Source organism: Oryza glaberrima, chromosome 7 (assembly GCF_000147395.1).
Source record: "Oryza glaberrima chromosome 7, OglaRS2, whole genome shotgun sequence".
NCBI classification, from domain to species: Eukaryota; Viridiplantae; Streptophyta; class Magnoliopsida; order Poales; family Poaceae; genus Oryza; species Oryza glaberrima.
Window position 1 is genome coordinate 17,628,515 of NC_068332.1, and position 24,829 is coordinate 17,653,343.

The 24,829-nt window shown below is 40.4% G+C and overlaps 5 protein-coding genes across 6 annotated transcripts; 1 reads left to right on the forward strand and 4 right to left on the reverse strand.

The window, feature by feature from the left end:
* The first annotated feature begins 1,364 nt into the window (after nt 1-1,364).
* LOC127778887 (eukaryotic translation initiation factor 4B1-like) lies at nt 1,365-2,313 on the forward strand. Its single transcript, XM_052305532.1, has one exon. It carries the CDS (start codon nt 1,500-1,502, stop codon nt 2,088-2,090), a length of 591 nt encoding a protein of 196 aa, XP_052161492.1. The 5' UTR covers nt 1,365-1,499; the 3' UTR covers nt 2,091-2,313.
* Nucleotides 2,314-12,327: 10,014 nt separating this feature from the next.
* On the reverse strand, nt 12,328-15,072 carry LOC127778739 (reactive Intermediate Deaminase A, chloroplastic). Its single transcript, XM_052305359.1, has 6 exons — nt 14,803-15,072; nt 13,573-13,688; nt 13,412-13,456; nt 12,896-12,969; nt 12,763-12,812; nt 12,328-12,601 (listed from the first exon to the last, which is right to left on the reverse strand). Exons 1-6 carry the CDS (start codon nt 14,957-14,959, stop codon nt 12,507-12,509), a joined length of 537 nt encoding a protein of 178 aa, XP_052161319.1. The 5' UTR covers nt 14,960-15,072; the 3' UTR covers nt 12,328-12,506.
* A 919-nt stretch (nt 15,073-15,991) lies between these two features.
* Nucleotides 15,992-17,870, reverse strand: LOC127780253 (probable protein phosphatase 2C 58). Its single transcript, XM_052307178.1, is given in 3 exon segments — nt 15,992-16,378; nt 16,380-16,513; nt 17,810-17,870. Coding segments are annotated over 3 exon segments (582 nt in total).
* Nucleotides 17,871-17,950: 80 nt separating this feature from the next.
* LOC127779699 (uncharacterized) lies at nt 17,951-21,326 on the reverse strand. Of its 2 annotated transcripts, none has more exons than XM_052306571.1 (9): nt 20,366-21,326; nt 19,738-19,832; nt 19,561-19,642; nt 19,326-19,452; nt 19,132-19,228; nt 18,950-19,027; nt 18,640-18,865; nt 18,322-18,545; nt 17,951-18,223 (listed from the first exon to the last, which is right to left on the reverse strand). In XM_052306571.1, the coding sequence occupies exons 2-9, from the start codon at nt 19,828-19,830 to the stop codon at nt 18,194-18,196; spliced, it is 957 nt and encodes a 318-aa protein (XP_052162531.1). In that variant the 5' UTR covers nt 19,831-19,832; nt 20,366-21,326; the 3' UTR covers nt 17,951-18,193. The 2 variants fall into 2 exon arrangements, with proteins under 2 accessions (XP_052162531.1, XP_052162530.1); XM_052306570.1 differs by having other exon boundaries at nt 19,561-19,648.
* Nucleotides 21,327-21,448: 122 nt separating this feature from the next.
* LOC127779698 (uncharacterized) lies at nt 21,449-24,829 on the reverse strand. The gene is made up of 10 exons (XM_052306569.1): nt 24,683-24,829; nt 23,697-23,956; nt 23,420-23,621; nt 23,252-23,338; nt 23,040-23,167; nt 22,815-22,911; nt 22,524-22,601; nt 22,184-22,409; nt 21,723-21,946; nt 21,449-21,613 (listed from the first exon to the last, which is right to left on the reverse strand). Exons 2-10 carry the CDS (start codon nt 23,888-23,890, stop codon nt 21,575-21,577), a joined length of 1,275 nt encoding a protein of 424 aa, XP_052162529.1. The 5' UTR covers nt 23,891-23,956; nt 24,683-24,829; the 3' UTR covers nt 21,449-21,574.

The following is a 24,829-nucleotide window of genomic DNA, read 5'->3' on the forward strand; positions in this document are numbered from 1 at the left end:
TCACTAATCGCTGATCTAATCACGGGCCTCACGTGGACGCGATCAAATTCAATAACCGTGGAGTAAGTAGCTCGTACGCACTAGGCGGCGCTCCTAGAATTTTTTTTAACCTTTTTAATTCTTAATTTTAAAAATAAATCTTTTAAAGCTTATTTTCTTAAGCTTAATCTTTTGATCACATCAATCTGCATGTCGTGCAAAATAACACTGACATGTTACATCACGGATGTGATAGTTTTGTCTTCACATGTCAACCAGGATGGCGTAACCAAATAACACTGCCACATTAGTGTTGTTTTATTACGTCGGTATCTTGAAAATAAGTTTTAAAAATACTTTTTTCCCTAAAATTTATATAAAATTAAAAGATTAATAAAAAAATCGTGCTGCTAGGGGACATGACGTCACCGCCTACGAAGGCCCCACCCGCCAGCGCGGCGCACACATGGGGGAGTGGTGGGGCCCAAGACTTCGCGATCGCGCGGGTACGCGTCCACGTGGGGCGGCTGGCCCACCTGGCCGTCATGTAGTACTCCGCCGCCGTGGACCCGGTCTTCCTACACCCCAGGGATGATAACGAAGAATATGCTCCCCCTTGCCTTTGCCACCGTGTCATGTAGCCGTATCACACGACACGATGTGTCCACGCATGCATCCTGTTTTATTCGATTTTTTTTATATCTATAGTGAAACAAAAGAGGAAAAAAGAAAAGAAAGGGGAAAAGATGCAGGAAGCTTCGGAGGCAAGGTTTGCTGCTATAGCTGTGGATGCTGCATGGCACTTAAGTTGTATTTATGTGTGTGTACAGTCACCAGTATTTGTATTTCTTTTTGCCGATTTTTGGCCGCATTATTATTATCCTGTGAGCTGAAAAGATATATATGATTCCTCCTCCTCCTCCAGGTATAACCTGGATTAATAACGTGGATATTACGATAAGAACATGGCGTAGTACGAGCTAGTATCTTGGTGGATTTTACGTATAATTTTTGTGTACGTAATTATAACATTCAATACTTACTATCCCTAATTTGTGTACTACTCGTGATCGATCCATTTGGCCATTAATTACAGCTGGGATGGATAATCATCGACGACTCAAAGTCTTTGACCGTCAAAAAATAGAGGAGTTTTGATTTACCAACCAACCTAATTACCAAAAAATTAGTGAACTGTTTGCGAACAAAGCCAGCCACGTAATGGCGTGAGCCGGAGTAGCCTATAGCCTGCTTGGTTAAGGACAAAAGAGGGGCTACCTGCAGGTGGGCCCCAACGCCGCTGGTGCGGGCCCCACTCGCCACCGCGCGTGCGGGCCTATATATTCGGGCCCAGGTCGTCCCATGCGCCAAAACCGTTTGCTCCACCACTAGTCTTTCTCTCCTCTCGTCGCCAAGCGAAGCGAGACAGTCTCGTGCGCCTCCGGCTTTCCTCTCCGACGGCGACGCGCCGACGTACGACGCCGTGGACGAGCAGCAGCGCTGTGGATCGACGAGCGGCGATGGCGAAGGCGCGGAAGCAGCAGCCGCAGGGCCCGTTCGCCGGCGGGGCCGCCGCCGGGGAGAGGTCGTTCCTCGGGTTCCAGTACCACCACCACCACCGCGGCGGCTCCGTGGCGCCGGCCTACGGCGACGACGACGACCTCCCCGATTTGGCGGAGGCTGATGTCTGGTACGCGCCGTCGTCGGAGGGGGGCGCGGATCATCGAGGCGGCGGCGGCGGCGGAGGGGGAGGGGGAGGGCTGGAAATCGGCGGCGGCGGCTGGGGCGGAGGGAAGCACAAGGTGGGCGGGCTGAGCCGGGCGTTCGCGGACGGGCGGCAAGTGGCGGCGTCGGCGCCGGTGCAGGTGCCCGCGTGGCCCGGCCGCTACGCCGACCCCGACCAGGCGGCGTTCGCGGAGGAGGAGAAGCGCCGCGAGGAGGAGGACGACGCCGGCGACGGCGACGGCGACGGGTGGGTGCCGCCGCACGTGTACCTGGCGCGGCGGCAGGCGAGGTCGTCGGTGGTGGAGGGCGTCGGACGAACACTCAAGGGGCGCGACGCCTCCCGCGTCCGCGACGCCGTCTGGAGCCGAACCGGCTTCGACGGCTGAGCCAGATTAAACCGGGGAGACAAGCCAATTAGGATTTAATTTCTTCTCTTCTTCGATTTTTTTCCCCCTCTCCTAATTTTCTTCCTCTTAAATTTTTGTGAAAAAATTTTGTAATATGGTTTAAATTTTGCTCTCTCTTTTTATCTTCTCATCAAGTTAATGAGAAAAGGGGAAAAGCGTGTGGTATGTAGCATAGTGCATTGGTTGAATAATCTTCTTCTTTCTCTCTTTCTTGTTGATTGGGTGGTGGTTGGGCAGCTTCAACCAAAGATGGTTGGAATCTGATTATTATTCTTTTGTTAATTACTCTACTATAATATGTATGGACTAAAAATAATTGAGGAACAGGCCATCGATCTTATGGCAAGAATAAACAACTCGGATGTACTTCAGCTTATGATTATGTCCACAGATGGATCATATGCTAAAGGGGCATCTTTTCATCTCTTGTTTGAGATTCCTATCAGGCGATGAGATATTATGAAATTCGAATCAAATATTAAAGTGAGACGAGTTCAAAAACAATCATGTAAACTATACGTCAATTCAATTGTTTAAACCTTCATATAGAGCGATCAGTATAATATCCAAACCCAGAGTAGCCGCTACGAAACGCGTTTTAGTCCCCCGTGCTGGCTGAATTAATTAATTAATTTTGTTTTTTTAGTTACCGCCTCCGTGCTGTAGTTTTGCACTCTTTATATCCTATAAAGACTATAGTTTCGCACTGTTTATAACCAACGTTTGACTATCTACCTTATTTTTTTAAAAAAATATGTTTAGTATTTTTATTATTATTAAATGATAAAAATATAAATAATACTTTATGTGTGACTATTTTTTAAAATATTTTACATGAAAATCGACAGCGGCACTTATAATAAAACAGGGTAGTACATGACATATATACACGTACACCTTCATACACACACATCCGTAAATATAGTATTTTAACATACTTTTAAAGAGATAAAAACCAGCGATAGCGAGACACATATATGATCTTACTAAAATCCAATTGAAAACCTTATGGTGTGTAAAATTTGCGAGCACTAATATTTATATCCTCGTGAATGGAGTCGTGTACCCATAATTCTCATACTCCCTCCGTCCAAATATAAATAGTTTTAAAGGGATGTGACACATATTAATACTATGTATCTGGATATGCTTCTATCCAGATTCATATTACTATGATATATTAAATCTCTCTAAAATCTCTCATATTTTAGGAAGGAGGGAGCTTCACACTACCTATGCTTCTCAATTTAATTAATTAATTGGTCACCCATGCTAAAGAGACATCTAGCTAGCTTGCCCATCTGAATAAAATAATGCAACCTAACAATTCAGCACATGTTGTATTTCAGAGCAAATTTTTATATTGTGCGTGATGGAGCATAGAAGTAAGTGAAAAAGGCTGCGAGAGGGATGATCTACCAAGCGTGCGTGAGCTTGTAGTAGTAAAGAGAATAAAAATTGGGGAAGTGGATTATTCTAGTCGGAGGAGAGGAACATTCCCTTGGGCGCATGCATGCGTGCGTGAATGTTTCTCCTGCACATGCTTTCCTGGAACGTGCCTGTGCAAAATTCTACTTTTATTTTGCTCTATTTGTGTTATTATTGTATATGAACTGTGGGCATCCATAATGGGAGATGATAGAGGCAGAGAGAATATGTTATTTTGGTCAGGTAGATTATAGTAGTAGTAGTGGTAGAGATGGTGATGATGAGGAGATCAGGAGAGAGATGGGAGTGTTCGCTGAAGAATATGCAAAGGTAGCATGTGCTGAATTGATCTTTTGTTGGAAATGGACTTTGCTTGTCCACAACAGTGGGTTTGCTTGCATTGCTTGATTTTGTCAAGGATGACTTGTCTCCAGGTGAGAATCGTTATATTAACTAGAGAAGAGTGGCCCTTCGATCTTCACGTTGATGGATAGAGAAGTGTTCTATGAGATTTTTGGATGTTCGGTCGTTAATACATAACAAAATACATTTCTACAACATACAAAAAAAAGAGAGGATAAATTTAGAGGAAAAATTCCCGCGTTCCAAACAGGTTGTTAACCGTGCACGTCAACACAAAGGCTGTACTAGTACCAGCAACACTACTCCACTTTTGCAGTTGAGCCTTGGCTAAGCGCAGGTAGCGCGCTACTCCAGCTAGCTAGGTTGGTTGCGTTTGCGTTGCGTTGCGCCCCTAGAATTGATCCAGATCCGCCAAAGCAGCATGTTACATCGGCAGAAGGAGATAAGTGGAGTAGTGGATGGACGTGGACACGGAATCAGCAGCAGCAGCCAGCAGCTGGCCCGCGCGCGCCTGGCTACATACGCTCGCCGCCACAGAAGCAAAGCAAAGGCGAAGCCAAAGCCGGAGAGTGCAACAGCATGCATTGGCTGCGAGCGACCTCATGAGCTGAGCTTTGCGTCACCCGCGTCCCCACACCTATGGACTATGTAGCTAGGTAATCTCTCCGTGTTTTAATGTATAACTCTGCTGAATTTTTAGTAATATTTGACCATTTATTTTATTTAAAATTTTTATGTAAATATGAAAATATTTATGTCATACTTAAAGAATATTTGATGATGAATTAAGTCACAGTTAATAAAATGATAATTACGTAATTTTTTTTTAACAAGACAACGAAATAATATGGAGGTAGTAGTACGTGCCAATGCGGGGGGCAGGGCCCACCTACTTTTGGGCGGAGAGGGACGCGCGGTTGCTTGGCCTGGCGTGCGAGCGGGCGATCGATCGACAGCGCAGCGCCGGTGCGTGAACCTGCCGACGGGACGACGCGTGCCGTGGTGGGGGTATACGTGTGTGTGTTCGACCACCGGCGGCGGTCCAGCCGCCGACAGAGACGTACGGGGGACCTCCCGCGCGCGGTCACCACCGGCGGGTGCCGGGTGGGATATACCGCGGCTGCTGCACGCAGCTGTCGTCGTCATGTGTGTCCATCTGCTGCTTTGGGGCGTTGCGAGGCAGGCAGGATTAAGGGAGAGTCCGATCTGCCCGTCCACGTCACTGCGCAGATTGAATAGACTAGACCAGAGGTGAGTAAGAGCAAGGCTAATAATACAGCCAACTTATTAGTTATAAGGTTCTTCGCAGCCTTCTTTTAGCACATCTATATAATAGTTAGCTCTTTACAAGTAATATAGGACCTACTTGTCTCTCTCTCAGAGTTTTTTTATTCTTGTGTTCAAACCGGCTGTAAATATGTAAGTTTCTCCTATCTCTCTCTCCTCTCTTATCTCTTCTATTTCAGCATTTAGTCGGCTTATAGCCTAGTATTATACTTGCTCTAAGGGCACCTCTCCGGTCATTGGCGGAACCAAGATTCATCCAAGATTAAAACTCAATTAATGTATTTCAAATTCAACCTTTTCAAATACAAAATATAAAAAGGCAATTGTAAATTTACCACTGCTTTAAATTATTATTGTAAGATTGTCACTAGAAAATTGTAAAAATTCCACTAGGACGCATCCTTGCAAAACTGAAAAAAACGGTGGCAAATTTGTAAATGCCCCAATATAAAAATAACAAATTTGACTATGAATAGAACGTATAATTCGCAACCAAAATTATTATTTTTGTTTTTCCAATTTGAATTTGTACATTTATAAAGTAACATATCACGTATTGATGATCTATCTTATTTGATTTCTTCAAAAGATTCTATAACTTTTTATACGATATGTATAAAATAAAAAGATATTCTCGTGAGATAAAAATCCATCTCCAATCTATGTTTTACACTTGCATTCCTGTCAGAATCCTATGTTTTTTTTATTCATCTATTTTTTCGTTCCTTTGATTCAAAAGGGGCACTAAATATACTGTGCATAATGCATCACGCTCGGGCGCTCAGTCCGGCCGGTGATTTTTTTTCCCCAGATTTGGCTGTATGTGTTTGTGAATCAGGGTAATTGCCGGGAGATTTCTGCTCTGCTTCGAGCAGGAGATGTTTCGTGCATTATCAATGTGCTTGCAGCGCGGGGGAATAAAATTCCCCGTTTGTCTATGTTCCACAAGATGCATCCATCGGCGCTACTTAGGCCCCCTTTTATTCGTAGAAAAAGTTTAAAAAATTTGAAGGATTTCAATCATATGGAAAAAATTCCTATGAAAACCTTTAAAACAAAGGATTGAATCCTATACTATCCTTTAAAATTTCTATAGAATGGTTAATTCTATAGAGATTTTAGAGAAAAGTTAGCAAGAGGTCCAACCTCTTGGAAAAATTCCTTTGAGTCTATCTCTCTCATCCGATTCCTGCGTTTTTCCTGTGGTCCAATCAAACGGTCATTCATGTGTTTTTCCTGTATTTTCCAATCCTCTGTTTTACACCTGTATTCCTGTCAGAATACTACATTTTTCCTATTCCTCTGTGTTTTTTCCGTTCCTGCGGTTCAAAGGGGCCCTTAATTTTAACAATTAAATTATTCTATACTCCGTCCATCCTAATAGAAACAATTTCTGGACATTAATCTGAATAAGTATTTATCCAGATTCAAGTCTTTTCTAGAACAGAGGATGTATGCTAGTAGTACAGTTGTTTTACCAATAATAAGTAGGTAAGCAAAAAAAAAAAATAGAAATCACCGTGCCAACGTCACCAATCCAATTTAAACTAGATTAAAACTTTCAAATAAAATAATTATAAGGATTGCACCCGATCGTTTCGCTTATTCTCATACTTATATGCTAAAATTTAGTTTTTGAAACTTAATTTTAAAGTTGATTTTGTGATTTTCTCATCATAACTTATTTTGTAATATTTATTTTTAAATCGCTAAAAACATATATATATATATATATATATATATATATAACAATTTTATCCATAAATATCTTTATTGTTAATAAACTATACGAATATAAAAATAGATAAATATAAACGGAAGCCAGATAATAATGGAGCCACACGAGATAGGCCGTGTTTAGTTACAAAATTTTTCTTCAAACTTCCGACTTTTTCATCACATCAAAACTTTCTTACACACACAAACTCTCAACTTTTCCATCACATCGTTCCAATTTCAACCAAACTTCTAATTTTGGTGTGACACAGGCATAGTAGTAAATACAAGACGAAAGGGACCAAAAGGTTTTAGGGGATTCCAAGCTAGGTCCAATAATATAAAGTCGTCCCACCTGATTGAGCTTGTGAAACTAACGTCCTACACATGGCCCCAGTCAGGGCCGTTCATCTGTTCTCCTACATGCGGTTTTATGCACATCACGGGCATTTTATATTTTTTGCTTGCGCCCCCCGTGACGCATGAGACTAAAGGTGACGTGATTTGCTGATGGTGACAGTGGAGAAAAAAGTGGGAAAAAAAAAGAGAGCTTCTCATCTTCTCAACGAGTATAGGTAGTATGTTCCATGATGCTACACATGTCGCCAACAAATAGCCTATTGCAACTAATAATAAAGACTGATTTGGAGCTAGCATACTCTATGTAATTATCCAGAAGTAAAGACAAAAGAAACTAAACAACAAAGCGAAATAGAACTAATTAATTAATTACCAGAAACATACTCCTTCCAAGGGCTCATTTGAAATGATGGATGATATGAAAGAAACTGAGTGAATGAACTATTCAAGGGCATTAAATAAATAAAATAAATATTAGAAAGTTGATAAAATAATTTCTTTTAAAAAAATAATGATGAAGTAAGTTTTTTTCTTAACAACATATTATTTAGAAGCTTGGGAAATATGCCTGCGATAAAATGGTGTGTTCTAATCAGCAAAAGAACAGACCCTAATATATAATGTTTTTTAAAGAATTATATAAGATATATAGAATAAATGACTTTGTTGTTATTCATTTATTTATATTATATTATAGAGTCAGGGTATTTATTTACAACTTACAAGAGTGTCAATACTTATTTGAGCAAGCTAAAGAAGGACTATGCAAGGGAATAAAACGCAGGTAAAATTACCTACTACATTTAGGAAAAGGCAAGATTCTGGTTTTGAGAGAACTCTTTATAATGTGCGGTTGGTGGGGGCCTAAATTATCAGATTAGCCAGCTACCTAAATACCGAACTGATTGAAGAAAGTGCCCTCGTGGCTACCTTACTTAATCAGATCTTGATACAGGTTCGTTCTTGATAATGGTACCTCTAATTTAGTATATATTAGTTTTCTTTTATGTAGGTATAGTAGATGTTTGATTAATGATACCATCATTTTCAATGGAGCATATGGATGGAAGATTCCATCTGATTGCAACACTAGTTGGTTTGTACTACTATCTCTTTTTATGCCTCCTTTTTTCCAATATATCTCCTTTTTTCCCTTATAGAAGGATTGAGCATTGAACCAATTGATATGCATATAATGGGGGCAAAATGATGGCCATCTCTTGTTTGGACTGCGCACTATGAAGGTGTCTGAGTCATCTTTGTCCCCTTGGGGCATATACATCCCATGTGAAGCCTCCCTTTCCCAAACAAAAACACAGTACGAATATATATTCAGTTATACACACAAAAAAAGATCCCTTTAGTCATGAAAGAGTGTTGTTGTAGACTTTCTAAAGTCAATATATAAGAGTTCTAACTTTGATCATTCAATTCTTTTGCATAATTTAGCATAAGCACAATATTATTGAAACTTTTATAATAGTAACAAACCTGGCCATGTTATTTCTAATTAACCTTATATTTCTAAAAAATAATTAATAATTATGATCGAAGTTAATGTGCCTTATATTTGACTGCACGAACTCGAAAACGACATTCTTTTCTGACCGATCAAGTGGAGGGAGTAATCAGCAGTAATGGAAAGCTATGTATGGTATATATGGATGCTAATTTTTTTTGTTAGCTTTTCTATGCTCTTTTGTGATATAAAGATAGTTGATGTTGCTGTTTGGTTTGATGGATTAAGGATCTATATATACGTTATTCTTCCACTCTTCTTCATTTAGTCAAGATGCTCATGGCCATTCTTTTGGGAGTAGGAGCTATGGATAAATTAATTAGTAGTCCGGGTTTAAAGTGTGCCATGGAATTTGATGGTTGGATGTTTATAAAGCAATATCTCACCGGATCTGTTAAAGATGGATCGGATGTGTTGATGTGTAGAATATCCTTTGGATAGGCACATGTGTGCTTCACTTTGCACAAGCAATATATAAGATAGGAGTATATATATGATATGCTAATGAAAGTTGGGGTACATCAAAGCGTTCCAGCTTATGTTTAATTTAATTTAATTTCTTAAAGACATGTGAAACAATGACCATTTGGGGAGATTAAGTGACCAAATACTACTCCCTCCGTCTATAAAAGAATATCATTTTAGCTGTAAACGTTAACATGTACTATTACTATCTCTGTTTTATACTCATCGTTCAGAACATTCGGTGTCTACAATATTCATGTTTTAATATTTTTAATATATTTATAAAAACATTAACTAAAGATATAACCATATGAATGTGTTTTTATTGACAAATATATTAGCGTCGTTTTTACATATTAATAAATCTGAATATTAATTTCTTTAATACTCCATTCGTTTTAGGTTATAAGACCTTTTGACTTTGGTCAAAGTCAAACTACTTTAAGTTTGATCAAGTTTGCAGAAAAAACAGTAACATTTTCAACTCAAAACAAACTTATTATGAAAATATATTCGATTATTGATTTGATTAAACTAATTTAGTATTATAAATATTACTATATTTGTCTATAAATTTAGTTAAACTTAAGACAGTTTGACTTTGACCAAAGTCAAAACGTGTTATAACTCGAAAGGAGGGAGTACTTACATACTATATTAGTGATCTAAAATTTCAAAGTTGGACTATACTCATTCTAACACATCTAACACATTTGGAAACATATATAGAGAGTAAATATTATGTTAGCTTGTATATAGTACAAGATGCAGCTTAATTCAGAAACCACGTACGTCGTCATGATCAAATATCCTCACGTGAAAAATCTGCAGGTAAGTTTTGTACTACAAGTGAAGACATAAATAACAAAGGAGAGCTCTAGCTAGCTAGGTTGCTGAAACAAATTAACAAAAGAGGTCAACTGTTAATATCTGTCACGAGGATGTTAAATATGGACAATGATCTGATCTGATAACTCCCAAGCTCTTGCATGGTTTAAACTTTTAATTTGACTAGTTTACACGACCTATGGGCACATGGTTTCCCAAACAATATGCTGCAAATATAATTAACAACCTTGACTTAGCAAACGGAGTAGGTCTTGCAGTTGCATTTGATCAGAATTGTGCCAAGCAGCCACGCTAATTAGTAGTATACTTTTCTTAAAAGGAAAGGATAAGCTTGCAAACAACAGCTGGCCACGGAGAATAAAGAATGGATATAAAATATCGTCAACTAGCCACGAAATAGGATGATTAATGGAATTGTGATACCTCTCAAAATGTGCTTAATCAATTTGGGCCAGGATACCATTTTTTTTTTGTCACACCTTAATTTCCTGCCGTGCAAAACCAAGGAAATGAAATCTACACAGAAATAATAAAAGAAGGGGGCGGGGGGGGGGGGGGGGGGGTTCGTTGGACTATATGAGTTTTTACCATTTCAAATATTCATCGCTTTATTTTTTCCTAAGCTAAACATGTGTAACTTTGATTATTGATCTTTGGAAACCCGTATAGTTAAACAACATATGAATTATATTATTATAAAATTATTTGTCATGGTAAATCTTAAAAATATATGACTTGTATTATTAAACTATGCAAATTTTTAAAAATTAATGGTCAAAAAAATGTCTGACTTACTACAAAATTATAAACGACAAGTACTGTAAAATGGGAGGAGAACCTCATTCAAAATGTTTGACTTAGGCCCGGTTTTGTTGGCAAAAAAATTTTGTTTTAGGGTGTCACATCGGATATACGGACATACATCTGAAGTATTAAATGTTGTCTAATAACAAAACAAATTACAGATTCCGCCTGAAAATTGCGAGACGAATTTATTAAGCCTAATTAATCTATCATTAGTAAATAGTTACTGGAGCACCATATTTTCAAAATTAGCGTAATTAGGCTTAGAAGATTTGTCTCGCAATTTACACGTAATCTGTGTAATTGGTTTTTTTTTTCTATATTTAATACTCCATACATATGTTCAAATATTCGATGTGATTGGGTGAAAATTTTTGTTTTGAGAACTAAATAGGACCTTAGTATAAAACTAGACAAGTAAGATCGTAAGAAGGAGTATCTCTTTTACAAATTATTACTACGTTCCAAAAGGTCCCAACAAAGAAAGTGTGTCAGTCTGTGATTTGTGAACTGTACCATAGAATTTCTCAGAAAAGAAAATATATATCCCTGGGATGAAGAACTAATCCAGTAAAAATGTCATTAAGGTGTCGACATTATCGTTACACGAAAGCATCACAGTGTTGTCACCCCCACAATTAAACAGCCTCTGCAGCCGCACGGAAGCTTCCCATAACCTTCTCAGAAGTGGCCGCCGCCTCACGCGTCTCCTACGCGAAGCTGGGTCGAACTGGGAATAGATAAGCTGACAAACCAAAGTGCTTTTGCTACTACATATCATCCAAAACAAAAGAAAAAATCATAATGACTCGACCGCTGTGTGTTTAATGGTAGAGACCGAAGATATAACCCATTTTTATTATTATTAAGAAATAAAACCAGTTTATTCAGGCTTCATGTTGCCATCATGCATGCTTCCTGGGATGAGAATAGGACGTGCACAAAATCAATTTGGGAAATATGAGCACCCTTTGCCAACCTGAAATGTGACGGTGCAACGAATGGGAGTGTAAGGGTGTGCTTGGTTGGAAGGACGACCAAATTGAGATTAATATATAAATCAGTGGAAAATTTTGAGCTCCCGGTATAAAGAAAGGCACTGTAGATTTTGCTAGTCATTTCTTAATGGAAGAAGCCAGTGTAAACTCATCTTTCGTACGTTATCTACTCGATAATCGCTGTCTCGCCAACTAGACAGCCGAATTGCGTCGAGTGGAATAAATTAATATAAAGATACTAGATGCCAGGTCAGACTCAGTTGGTGTCAATATGTGATATGTGATAGTAACATGGAGATACGTCATGTTGATAAACCTTTTAATGATTTATTAGACTCATGACGCTTGGCAAGACCAATTCTTGCAGATATTGCAGCATAGCAACGCAAGCCATTGGGATGATCAATTCATGATGCAGATTAAAGGGAACCCTTGGACAACAGATGGGACCTTTTTTTTCCTGGGTATCAACGTTTATTGCAGGCAGTTCAAGATCTTAATTGGTAGTACTACAAGATCAGGTTCAGAATTCTTCCAGGACACTGACCAACTAAGAACGGCACAGAATGCTTATTGGCAATTTGATTGATAGACAGTAGCAGGTAACTAGAGAGCAGCAATGCACTCGATCTCGATTCTGGCGTTCAGCGGCAGAGCTGCTACTTGGTAAGTTGAGCGTGCTGGTGCAGGAGCTGGAAAATCTGCAAGTAAGAATTGCAAAAATCTTCAGAAGCAAAATATAGAGATCACGGCAAAAACATTGAACATATAAACATTAGCAGGAATGCGTTTCAAGAATGTCACTAAACTTAGGCCAAATAAATGGTAGTACTACTAAGGAAGAACCAAGTTTTGAACTTACATTTGGCATAGATCTCATTCACTTTCTTGAAATCCTGTAGATCAGCCAACCTGCAGATAGAAGAAAATTTTCATCACAGAGATAATAATAACTTAGAGCAAAACAAAGTTTCATTTAAAGAACAGGTAAATACATGATTGTTGTCTTGACAACTGAAGAGTAGCTAGCACCACTTGCTTTCAATATTTCACCCATATTCTTCATAACCTGTGACAGAGGAGAAACACAAACATGATGTAAGAAAAGAGCATCTTCCAAAAATTGCATTGATACAATCAACTGTTTTATTGAATGCAAAGGCAGCTATGGAGAGGCATGCAGGAAAAACAGGATTTATGATGCAGAGTCTGGACCACCATTCGACATTGTTGCACATACTTTCATATAAACACTAACCAATCATGCCAATTCTTTCCATAGAAATTACCAAAACACAAACACATCCTCAGTACAAGTCTAAAATAAAAGTCAGCACAAACTTCAATATAGAATACGGGAAAACTTCAAAAATGGATGTGGACGCTGGGAATAACTCAGAAAAAATATACATTTTGCAGTAGGTGCACTATTGACCATTCCATCCACATTATGCAAGAAATTCCTAGGGCTCAAAACTATACACAACATAAATGAAGGTCAAAATGTTAACCTGCTCAGTTTGATCCTCCACGCTTTCAGATACAAACTTTCCAGTCTGGAGACAGAAGTTACTCTATATCAGTTATACTGGCACCTAAAACCAGCAAAGTGGTAAACATTTATGATGCAGAGATATACGAAGGATCACAAAACATATCTTGAGGGACAGACCTCAGGGTTTAGGCCAAGAACTCCAGAGACAAACACCATATTGTTGGCTTTGATGGCCTGAGAATACGGGCCTAATGCTGCCGGGGCCTTCTCTGTCTGAACAGCCTCCTTTTTAACTAATTATAATATTTGAGAACCATTGTTATAGACTTATAGAATGCCAGAAAAATCCCATTCTATTAAAGTAGTAATTGAGTAGGCAAACACAATTAGGAAATTTGGTTCCAGCACCCAACAAGTAATCAAGAGAAACAGACGAACAATTTTATTGATTTAGTCAACTTGGGAATTGCTTGTCGATATGAAATACCAATTTTGTAATTTACCTAAACTAAATGTCAAATGCTTAATCATATCATGTGAGCTTGCCTTACTGATTATTCAAAGTCCCTGTATTTGGAAGTCATTTAATACTTTTGTAGTTAAAAGGCATATGACAAAGCCTTTGTTGAAGTAAATTGTAAGCTACTCCCTCCGGTCTGTTCTAAAAGAAAAATAAAATAAAATAAATCCCTCCGGTCACAAGTTTGAAAAGTTATTAAAGTAAATGCTTTTAAACTAAGCAGTCGAGAAGTTATGGATAGATCAAAGTTTCAAGTGTTCACCCAAATCTCCCCCTCAAATATTTATGACCGGAAGAGTATAACCATATGCTTGAAGAGCATCAATGCAAATGGACACTATTTTGTGTGATTTGTTTAATCAATACTAGTATTTGTTATCTATTGCTGCCATCAGGCGCACTATCAGCCCAGCCAAACCAGTGGTTCATGAATCATGATAATGTAAACTTTTTGTGGTTAACAATGACTAAGCTCGCACTCCCAATGCGCACGCTTTTAGTATATCAGATGTAGACGTTAAACCACACTGCATTTCTGTCCTCTCAATAGAGATTAACCAGCATACTAGTAATTATTAGCGACTCAAATCTACATCCACAAATAAGAGAAAACACTGCATTTTGGCAATGTTTTTATGTGAACAAAACAAACGAAATCCAATCCAAGAGCTTGCCTTGTCAAAAATCTTAAGGCTGCCTCTAATCGATTATATAACAATACAGAAATGCCACGTTTTGAGCAATTTACAGATAATAGTTTGAAAGAGAGAACCCCCACAAACAAAATCCCCAATTACTAAGCCCTCTTCTTGCCCAGAACAAGCGAGCAGAGACTTCCCTCACAGTAGGCGAACGAAATGCTACCTCGAGAAGAAGGAGATGCGTACCGGCGGCCGCGGCGGTGGAGAGGGACGCGGAGACGGCGCGGCGGAGACGGCCGGTGACGGCGAAGGAGGCGCGGCCGAGGCCGGCGGCGAGCGGCAGGCGGAGCTCCGCGGCCGGCGCGGCGGCCCTGGTCACGGTGGCGGCGGCGCTCCACGCCATGGCTCGCAAAACCCTAGCAGTATCCTACCCACGACGAGCACGAGGAGAGGAGGGAGAGCACGGGTGGGTGGCGAAATGGGTCTCGGGAACGACGGCGGCGGCGTCTGCTGCGTCGTCTCTTCTGGCGCTTGCCTAATGCGGGTTATGAATGGTTTTTGGGGGAAGGTTCTCACCTGCTGGCGTGGGCCGGGGCTGAATGGGCCTCCGTTGTTCCGTTCGGCCTTGAGGGAAATCCATATAAGCCCAGTCTTTGTTTCAGCCTGGCTTGGCTTAGAATTGAGGTCCGTTCTTAATTTCTAATTAAGATGTCCAGGTAGGTTTTATCTTTGATTTTAAAATGGTATGTTTTTAAACATTTTATATAAAAATTACTTTAATATATATATATATAAAATAGTTTACCATAATTAATATTTTATTGGGAGTAAATTTCAGAAAACTGTAATTGTAGTGACAAAATTAAATTGCAACATTAGTGATCTATTTTAGTTTGCTACAACAACGTGGAAAATTATTCCAAAACTGTAATTTTTACGTGATATGCTGCGACGGGAGGACATGTAAGTGACAACTGTAGCAACATATCACGTAAAGTTGTAGTTTTATGATAATTTCTTAGGCAAAATTGAAATAGATTTCTGAAATTTACTCTTTAGTTAATCATTCATACACTTAATGGCTCGGTTTCGTCAAACGTGAGTTGACTTTACGTAATTGAAATCTATCTCAACGACGTACCACCTTAGAAGGCCTCGTCGAGTTGAATTTCGAAGTAATTGACGTGTGAAAATAGTTGAAAAATCCTATGTTCCATGCAAGCTCTATGGATACAGTTACAGATTACAGAACATGGAGCGCTTTTGGCTCCAGTTTTACAGTGTGTTGATTGCGTATTCTGCCAATCGCTGTAATAAAAATTCTCAATTTTCGCATGAAAATTAAAATATTTCTGAGCCTTTTAGCATATGGCGCGCAGAGCAAATCACGATCTGACAAGACACGTCGTACACACGCACGAACACGACGCTCCGATCAGTGGAAGCGCACGACGACGCAGGCGATGTCGTCCTCGCTGCCCCAGTCGAGCGCCTCGCCGACGAGCTCCGCCACCGCGCCTTCCGGGCGTCCGCCGTGCCCCTCCACCGCCTCCTGGTTCGACATCACCTTCCACACCCCGTCGCTGGCGAGGACGACGAGCTCAGTGCCACCGTCGCCGCCGACGTCCTCGATGGTCACGTCCGGGCCGGAGCTGATGTGCTCCTTGATCTGCCGGTCGCCGAACGCGCGCGACGTCGCCAGCTGCGCGTCCACGCGCGGCACGTCGCCGTGGATCTCCGTCACGACCCCGCCGCGGCGCTCGACGGCCTCGCGCTCCCGGAGCGGCTCGTGGTCCACGGACAGCTGCCGCGCCCGCCCCGCGCGCGCGGTCGCACGCCACGGCGCGGGAGTCCCCCACGTTCGCCACCACCAGAGTCTCGCCGTTGATCAGGATCCGCGTCGCCGTTGCTTCCTGCGCGACACGCGCGCCACCCGGGAGCAACGGCAGGGGCGGAGCTAAAACGAAATGGAGGAGGGTGCCTCTCGCTGAATTTACTCTATTTTAAATCAAGTTTAAGTTGATGCGAGTGCCTAAGTTTGTATTAAGAATGGTGCACACATGATGAAAATCGGTGAATTATAATAAAAAATTTTTTTGATCTGGTTTCTAGGCACCCTCCTATACTCTACCTCCGCCCCTGAGCAGCGGTGGCGGCACGACGGCGGAGCACCTGGCGGTCAGTAAATGCCTTCACGTCGAACTTTTAACGACCGTGCTTAGCTTTTACTCTTTAGAAGTTGATAGTGGAACAAGGAGACTGAACTAAAGGATTTTTTTTTTAAAACATTGGCCGAAACTACTAGACTTGGTTAAAGTTTCGCGCCTATTTTAAACGCAAGATTCTGCAAACATGAATGAGCGAGCATGCACGATGATTATAGTGTTCCTTGGGATTGTAGTTTAGATTGGGTTGTCTTAGATGGTTTATAGGAAAAGAATAGATGAGTTGGAGAGAAGATGAAGGAAGATTTCGATGCGACTCAGAAAATCTACTGGGGTAAGACTAGAGGTAGGCTAGTTTAAATGTTTAATTTGAAATTCAAAACAAGTGAAGGAATACTGAGTACTACTTCCTCCGTTTCACGATGTAAGTCATTCTAGTGTTTCCCACATTCATATTAATGTTAATTGAAAAATGCTAGAATGACTTACATCGTGAAACAGAATATGTCTAGATTCATTAATATCAATATGAATGTGGAAAATGTTAAAATGACTTACATCGTAAAACAGAGGGAGCACAATATATACACTTCCAACAGAACACAAGGGTAAATCAGTAAAAAAGGCTAATTGAGGGTGTCAGTTATCACCAGGGTTTACAATTCCGATGAAAACCGGTCTAATTTCGCGAAATTTCAAGGTTTCGATGAGACTCGAAAGTAGAAACCGTCTGAGATGTCTGAGATTTCGATGAGTTTTATCCAAATTCAAATTTAAATTGATAAAAAGGAAAAAAATCAAATAAAATCTTATAAATAGTATGACATTCATAGAACTTATTGGGATATAAATTTTCGAAAAAAAATGATGTATTCCGTGTTCTTACTGAACTTTATAGTAGGAAAGAAAATAATAACAAATGAAAAAAAGGAAAACACTTTTAATTTATCACCTTTTCTAGTTACCAATTGAAATTTTGATGATTTCACTTGGAATTTCGTCAAAGCCGACCGGTTATCGCGAGCTTATCGGTAAACTCAGAGAATTTGTATTCAAATTTTGGTTTATGAAATTTATTCGGAATCTACCGGCTTTCCACTTGATTTCATGAAAACCATCATTCCGCCAGAGCCCGAAACGGAAGGCCATCTCGGAATTGTAAACCCTGGTTATCACTACACTATTTCGAATGACAAAATAACGTGGCTATGCTGTTCAGAATCAGAAAGTAGCTGAAAAATGCAACAGTTTCACCTTACACTTATTCACGTACTACAACACAGCACAAGAGTGATGTTTGCCAGATTGTCAAGAAGGAATTAACAATCGTCATTGGGCAATTCAAGTAAACACTGAACAAGCATGTTGCAAAATTATGAAAAACGAATTGGACCTGCAATTGCTTGCCACATTCCAATCCTACACTACAAACTTCACTCCTGAGACGAATCCACGTCTGATTACTGACTGCATCAAACCTCGCCTGGTTGTAGAACGACATGCTGCAAAAAGCAGTGACCAAAAGAAATTCATTCTTAACATGGAAGATGATGAAACTGGCAATTACCATAAGAAGACCAAACAACATGGGTAAAACTACCTTGATTTGAGTCCTTTTGTATGTGTATGTCACATGAACCAGCCCATCAGAAGTCTGAATCACAGCAGGGTATGAGAACTCCACACCATGGGTCTCCTCCAGTGTCAGCACATCCTCCCATTTGTCGCCGTCATCCTGAGAAACAGCAACCTTGAGCACCCCTCTTGAGGTGCTGTTGTATACCAGCACCACCCTCCCATCCTTGAGCTTAACGCCATCGATACCTGCTTTCCACCCACCACACAGATATCATCATACAAGCTGCAGATGAAGATGTACTGCAATGAACTGACTGGCAGAATGATCGGTGATACTGACCAGAATTGGGGTTTGGGAGCTCGGTTGGTTGCGCATAGCTCCAGTTGACACCAGAATCCTTGGACTCCGCAACGCAGATGCGACCTACTTCATCAGACGGGCGCAGCAGCATGCGGATTGTGCCACTGCTGGTCTGGTAGAGAACTGGCTGAATCACTCCCATGGTTTTTCCTCTTACGTAAATCGGGCCATACTTCTTCCATGTTTTACCATGGTCCTTGGTGACCTGTATAAGATGAAACATTGTTGACTTGAGGTGTGCAAGAGATATTGAAGAACAGTTGCAGCTGATGGCTCACAGATGACTTGCCTCAAGCCAAGCACCCCATGAATTCCAGCTTTCAACTGATGTTCCACAGAGCAGGTGGCCATCCTTGAGCAAGAAAGGCTGTATTGGGAGACAGTGTTGATGAGAAGGTATGCAGGTCCATAGAATAATCAGTTTTATGTGACAGTGTCAAAATACTGAGCAAGTCTGGAACAAATACACACCTTGTTCTTGATTATGCCAAGGATACCAGGTGGGAGTTGCTCTCTCTTTGACCAGATAACACCACCATCGGATGAGTATTTCATGCATCCACTCCAACTAAACAAAATTTGTCAAATTCAGCTGAACAGTTGGTGTAGACATTTAACTGGGGTATCAATTGTTGGGAATGCAGATAAGGGAATGGATCACTCACCTTTCGACAGTCTTGCCAACCTTGTAGAAAAGGAGGATCTCACCAGAAGGAAGCTGGAAGAGAACAGGGTTCCACAGAGGAACATTGGGCACTTCATCAACTGCTTCAGGAGAGTGCCACGAGCCATTCTGTATTAGGTCAAATTCTTAAATGTATTGTGTATCAAGTGTACAATAACAATACACAGATACGCTGCAAGATCAATAATCCATCAGGAAATAGGAACTTTAACATATGTAATATCTCTGTAGCCAAATTTTAACATCGTCAGCACCTTCCTGTGTTCCCCCAAAGTAGGCCACCAGAAACATATTCTTCTGAACCTAACCCGGAAAGGTACATTATACAGAGAAGATAATCCATCAAAAGAAAATTTAAATAAAATAAGAATAAAGTTTGGATGATAATATACCTCAACAATTGTGGAAGCATGGCAGGTTTTGAAAGGTACGCTGCCTTCTGGAAATGTAAATTCTTCCTTCAATACGCTCCACTTATTGGTCATTTCTGAATCGCCAAAAGGAGAACAATTGTACACAAAGATTTTTTCTTATAAAAAAACATTTCATCCTTCAAACACACCGTCACACTTTTCTTGGATATGGAGGATTAACCCGTGGTCTTTACTCCCCTGTGCAGGCAGAGTAGACAACCTGGTCTATTTACAGTTTTTATGTGGTGCAGGACTGCAGGTATAGTAGGCACTGTTTCACTTGTATGTCTTTCCCCATGCATTTCCAGTTTCCTTACAGGAAGGAAGTTCATAAATAAAATTCAAGATAGATTATTCTATCCCAGCATTGAAGCATTCATTATCTAAAAAATATTCCCAGCATCGAAGTGAGACCCTGGAAATTTACACATCATAGCATTTGGCATCCATATTCTTTTATCTTTCACAATAGCAGAATTCAGCTGGAACAATCTGTTGACTTATTGCTACTATTTGGGAATAGAGATAAGATAAGTAGAATAGATTGGCAAATCATACAAAACATAGAGAAGGGTTGGGATGGCATCTTAGGAGGAATGAGGCATACCTGAGAGCTGAGAGTAGGCAGGTCAAACTGCAAGCCCGAGTTCAGCAAGAGAGAGAGAGATATTTGATTGGGAGATCAAGTGCCACAAGTCAGAGTAACTTGCAACTTGCAAGTATATTTCATAAAGAGTACACGAGATCACAAATTCACATGTAAATTTCAAGATCTCTTCACAGAGAGGAACAAGAGAATGGTGCCTACCGTGTTCACAAATGCTTGATATAACCTGCACAACTCTTTGTTTACTGTAGAATCACATGGGTGCTTATTATATACAAGGTTCCTTTCACAAGATGTTGGCTATCTATAAAAAAAATGTTTTTTCCCTGTTGGTTGCTGTGACCTGTGTCAGTGGGGACAATGAACTTCAGAACTTGTATATGTGTGTATAATTTTGTCTTTTTCTTATGTAGTGTTGGTTTTGAGATACTGACCATGATCATGGTTCCTTAACAACTAATAATCATGAAATGCTGTTCTGTTGCTCTGTTACGAGAAAAATCCCAGTTATCTACTGTTTACCAAAAATCTGCTAGCAACCCTAAACCAGAGGCCAACTGAGTTTTTGTTAAATCCATCAAGGTGTAATAGACATTTCCTTTTCTTCATAGCTTTCATAGATCTAAGAGTCAAGACAAAACAATTTTACTATATTCCAACCCATTGTGGTACTAACAAGAAAAGCTCAATTCAGAAAATAAAAGGCTAAAGATTATAGTACCTGGATGATAATGTAAGAAGATTTATCTGCTTTCTAGAGGATCATTATTCAAGCATACTATGGGAGCCCTGCCCAATAATGAAGTCTTTCTTTTTTAAAAAAAAACAAACTTTATACTATTATTTTATCAAGATAACCATAATTTATTTGCTGGAAGTTGCATCACAGCAAAAGGGACATCCCAAGTTCTCAGTTAAAGTAATAATATCTTAGGTTATCACAACATGAAGAACAGCCATATACGAAACACCTTATGTTAAACTTTGGGGCATATGTACAGATGTTCAATATAATTGTTGATAGGAATCAGGGAGATTATTAATTAGGTTACAATTGCAAGAAATTATGCAAATGACCAAATATACCCAAAAAGAGAATCATTGATGACCAATTTAGCACCACAGTCCAGGCAATATGATGTGATACACATAGAGAAAAACTTGCGTGCCTTGCAATTGGCAGCGATAACTCTCCCAATAGTTGCAGACTCACCACCTCACTATCCCGCTAGGTTGAAGAACAACATGCTGTGAATCATTCAATAATACTATTAAAAAAGGTACTAATGGGCAGAAAAATGTTCTTGATGGAAAACAAGATCGATATTTTCTTTTGTATATGCATCAGAAAGATTACCTTAATTTGTGTCCGGTTATATGTGTACGTGATATGTATGAAATCATCCATGGTCTGGATCACTGCAGGATATGAAAACTCCATGCCTTCAGTATCTTCCAATGTCATTACTTCGTTCCATGAATCACCATCATCCATGGAGACTGCAACTTTTAGTGTTCCTCTGGAGAAGGTGTTGTAAGCAAGGAGTACTCTCCCATCCTTCATCTTAACTCCATCAATCCCTTCAGGTTTGAAGTCGAGAGAGAGAGAGAGAGAGAGAGAGAGAATTATTAATATTCTTCAGAAATCTATCAGTATATCTTAAAATTTTTGGAAACTTCAAACTGTTTAATAATGTGTTCCCAGCACCAGCAGATGTTCAGTGTTCAGTGGTCACTAATGAGCATTCTAGGATTTGCTATTCTATACAAGGGTACTGAAGCAGAGAGAAAACTAATTTAGCTAGGAGATGAACAAACCAGAGTTTGGGTTAGGAAGGTCAGTCTCGTGCACATAACTCCATGTTACACCCCCATCAGCAGAATCAGCCATGCAGACACGACCAATTGTCTCAAAAGATCGCAGCAACACTCGAATAGTCCCATTGGCAGTCACGTAGGGAACTGGCTGGATCACCCCAAGTGTTTCGCCTTCAATATATATAGGGCCATACTTCCGCCATGTTCGTCCGGCATCTTTTGTGACCTAAGTTGATAAGAGTAATTAAAACTTCCACTACAGATAATGTGAGACGCATGAGTTCAGTCTATGATTTTTTTTTTATTTTCAAAAGTGGTCATACAAATATGTAATGGATACCTCAAGCCATGCACCCCAAGAGTTCCAGCTTTCAACAGATGACCCACATAGCAAGCGCCCATCTTCAACCAAGAAAGGCTACATTGGAGAAAATGCCATTCAGGAACCAAATCAATAAATTTTTGAGAATCACAATGGAAAGGCAATTAAATTACTACTGGGTACTGACTTGTTAATAACCCATAATAATTGTGCTGCCATATGTATTCAGGTTGACAATATGTTCCTTATTTTATGGTTACAATGTGCTTTGCTAAGATGGAAGGCAATACACCACAGATTTAGACATGCCTTATTCTTAATAGGACCAAGGATGCCAGGTGGTAGCTGTTCTCTTGCCGACCAGGTTTTTCCTCCATCTAGAGATCTTTTCATGGCACCACTCCACCTGAACATGTATTGAGCATCAGAATATCAAATAATCATATAGTCACATTCAATTTTTGCTCTATCGTATGGTTTTCTTGTCATTTGAATAAGAGATAAGAAATTAAATAACATAAAACATGTTCATACTTCTGAACTTCTTGGCCAATCTTGTAGAAGAGAAGAAGCTCACGAGAAGGGAGCTGAAACAGAACAGGATTCCACATAGGTACCTCATCTTGTTCATCAGCCACTTGTGGAGTACGCCAGCAGCCATCCTACAAAGGTAAGGTTCTTAAGAATAACCGCTTTTCTGAGTAAAGAAAATAAGAAATGGAAGTATCCTGGATGATCGAACCCACACTGTATCTCTGCAGCCAGATCTTCACATCAGGAGCACCTTCCCTGGATCCACCGAAATAAGCCACCAAAAAACTGTCTTTCTCAGTCTAAAAAAAGACAAAATGAATCTATAAGTAACTTATAGTACATGTTTACCCAAAATAAACTTGTGTCCAGAAGTCATATACCTCTACAATAGTAGAAGCATGGCAGCTATTGAAAGGGGCACTTCCAGCTGGAAATGTGAATTCCTCCTTGACAATGCTCCAGTCAGAAGTCACATTTGCAGTTGCATTGATGATGTTATGAGCGCTGTCTTCCATATGTTGTACAATTTCTACATTACGGTCATTCAGGTTTGCAACAAACTCCGCGGATGAATTGTTAACCCTTTTTAAACACAAAAGATTAGAACTCTGGGTAGTAATCCTTCACAAGGCTACAGAAACTCAATTTAGAACTTACCTCTGAACACGTCTTGAACTGATGCTAATCTCATGCAACAACCTAGATGGTGCTGTTTTGAAATTGAGAGGTTTCTTGTTCAAGAGGATCCTATGCGGTGAATCAGATAAAAAGAACAGCAGGGAAATCAAAAGTGTACAGCCTGTAGCGCTCCATGCAACTTTTTGCCTGCTGCACCGGTAAATGGTGACCATCACGTTCTGCAGGTGAGCCCTCGCGGAAGCTTAATACAGAAGGTTTCAGTTATAGTCCCATCCAATCTACAGAACGAAATGGAAAGAAACGGTCAGTACAGTGCATTGTGCAGGGGAAATAAAGCAAGATAGTTGCATCAAACAGAAACAAGAACCACAAAATTTTCAATTAGAAGGAATTTGTACTGACGAACAAACAAAGCTAGCCATCTGGTTTCCTCAACAATCAGAGAAATCCAAGTAAAAAAATGGCATGGACCTCCTGGTCTCTCGGATCTGCTTCCATACTAACTTGAAAATGGCAGAATAACAAACTGTACTTGACAATGTATTTTCCTAATTGCTGAGCCTGAGCACATCACATCCATCACTAAAAACAAAGTTGGATCACAATCTCCCTAAACACTCCAGCATCCACGCCATGGAACACAACTCCATGAACCGAAATTTCCTTCCACAGAAACGGGACCTCCCCTTCCTCAAAGCTGCAATAGCTCATCATCAAGCTAAAAGACCAGGAACGCAGCGGATGCTAATCTGCGTGGCCTGATTTCTACTAGCACTGCACACCCACACGCTCCTCTTCCTAGAACACAACAACTCTTCAGCTACTCCTCCCCCCAACCTCGAACTGCTCCTTAACTAGCCAGCGCACCACATTACCCGGGAGCAAAAAAAAAAAAAAAAAAAATCATGGCGGCGGCGAGTGTTCCACCACTGCCGCCTACCGGGGCTACGGGCTACGGCAGAGTGGTCCAAAAGCATGACGAAACGCAGGCCGCGCTGACTGACCTGGAAGGTGGTTGCGCGCTTGCGAGCGCGGCGCGGAGGAGGTGGAGAAGATGCCGGCGGCGGCGACGCCGACGAGGAGGAGGAGGTGGCGGCGGCGGCGGTGGAGGAGTGGCCTCGAGTGTGATGGGAGAGAAGAGAAGCCGGCAA

Bases quoted from the DNA above. Each gene is read 5' to 3' on its own strand.
- LOC127778887 (XM_052305532.1), top strand. From the start codon at position 1,500: ATGGCGAAGGCGCGGAAGCAGCAGCCGCAGGGCCCGTTCGCCGGCGGG.
- LOC127778739 (XM_052305359.1), bottom strand. From the start codon at position 14,959: ATGGCGTGGAGCGCCGCCGCCACCGTGACCAGGGCCGCCGCGCCGGCC. The intron at 13,457-13,572 runs GTCTGTCCCTCA...TTCTGTCTCCAG, and splicing joins TTCTTGGCCTAAACCCTGAG to ACTGGAAAGTTTGTATCTGA. The intron at 12,813-12,895 runs GTATTTACCTGT...TTCTATCTGCAG, and splicing joins GTTGTCAAGACAACAATCAT to GTTGGCTGATCTACAGGATT.
- LOC127779699 (XM_052306570.1), bottom strand. From the start codon at position 19,830: ATGACCAATAAGTGGAGCGTATTGAAGGAAGAATTTACATTTCCAGAA. The intron at 19,229-19,325 runs GTGAGTGATCCA...AATTTTGTTTAG, and splicing joins GTTGGCAAGACTGTCGAAAG to TTGGAGTGGATGCATGAAAT. The intron at 19,028-19,131 runs GTGTGTATTTGT...CTCCCAATACAG, and splicing joins TTGGCATAATCAAGAACAAG to CCTTTCTTGCTCAAGGATGG.
- LOC127779698 (XM_052306569.1), bottom strand. From the start codon at position 23,890: ATGGTCACCATTTACCGGTGCAGCAGGCAAAAAGTTGCATGGAGCGCT. The intron at 23,339-23,419 runs GTATATGACTTC...GTCTTTTTTTAG, and splicing joins ATGCTTCTACTATTGTAGAG to ACTGAGAAAGACAGTTTTTT. The intron at 23,168-23,251 runs GTGGGTTCGATC...TTACCTTTGTAG, and splicing joins TCTGGCTGCAGAGATACAGT to GATGGCTGCTGGCGTACTCC.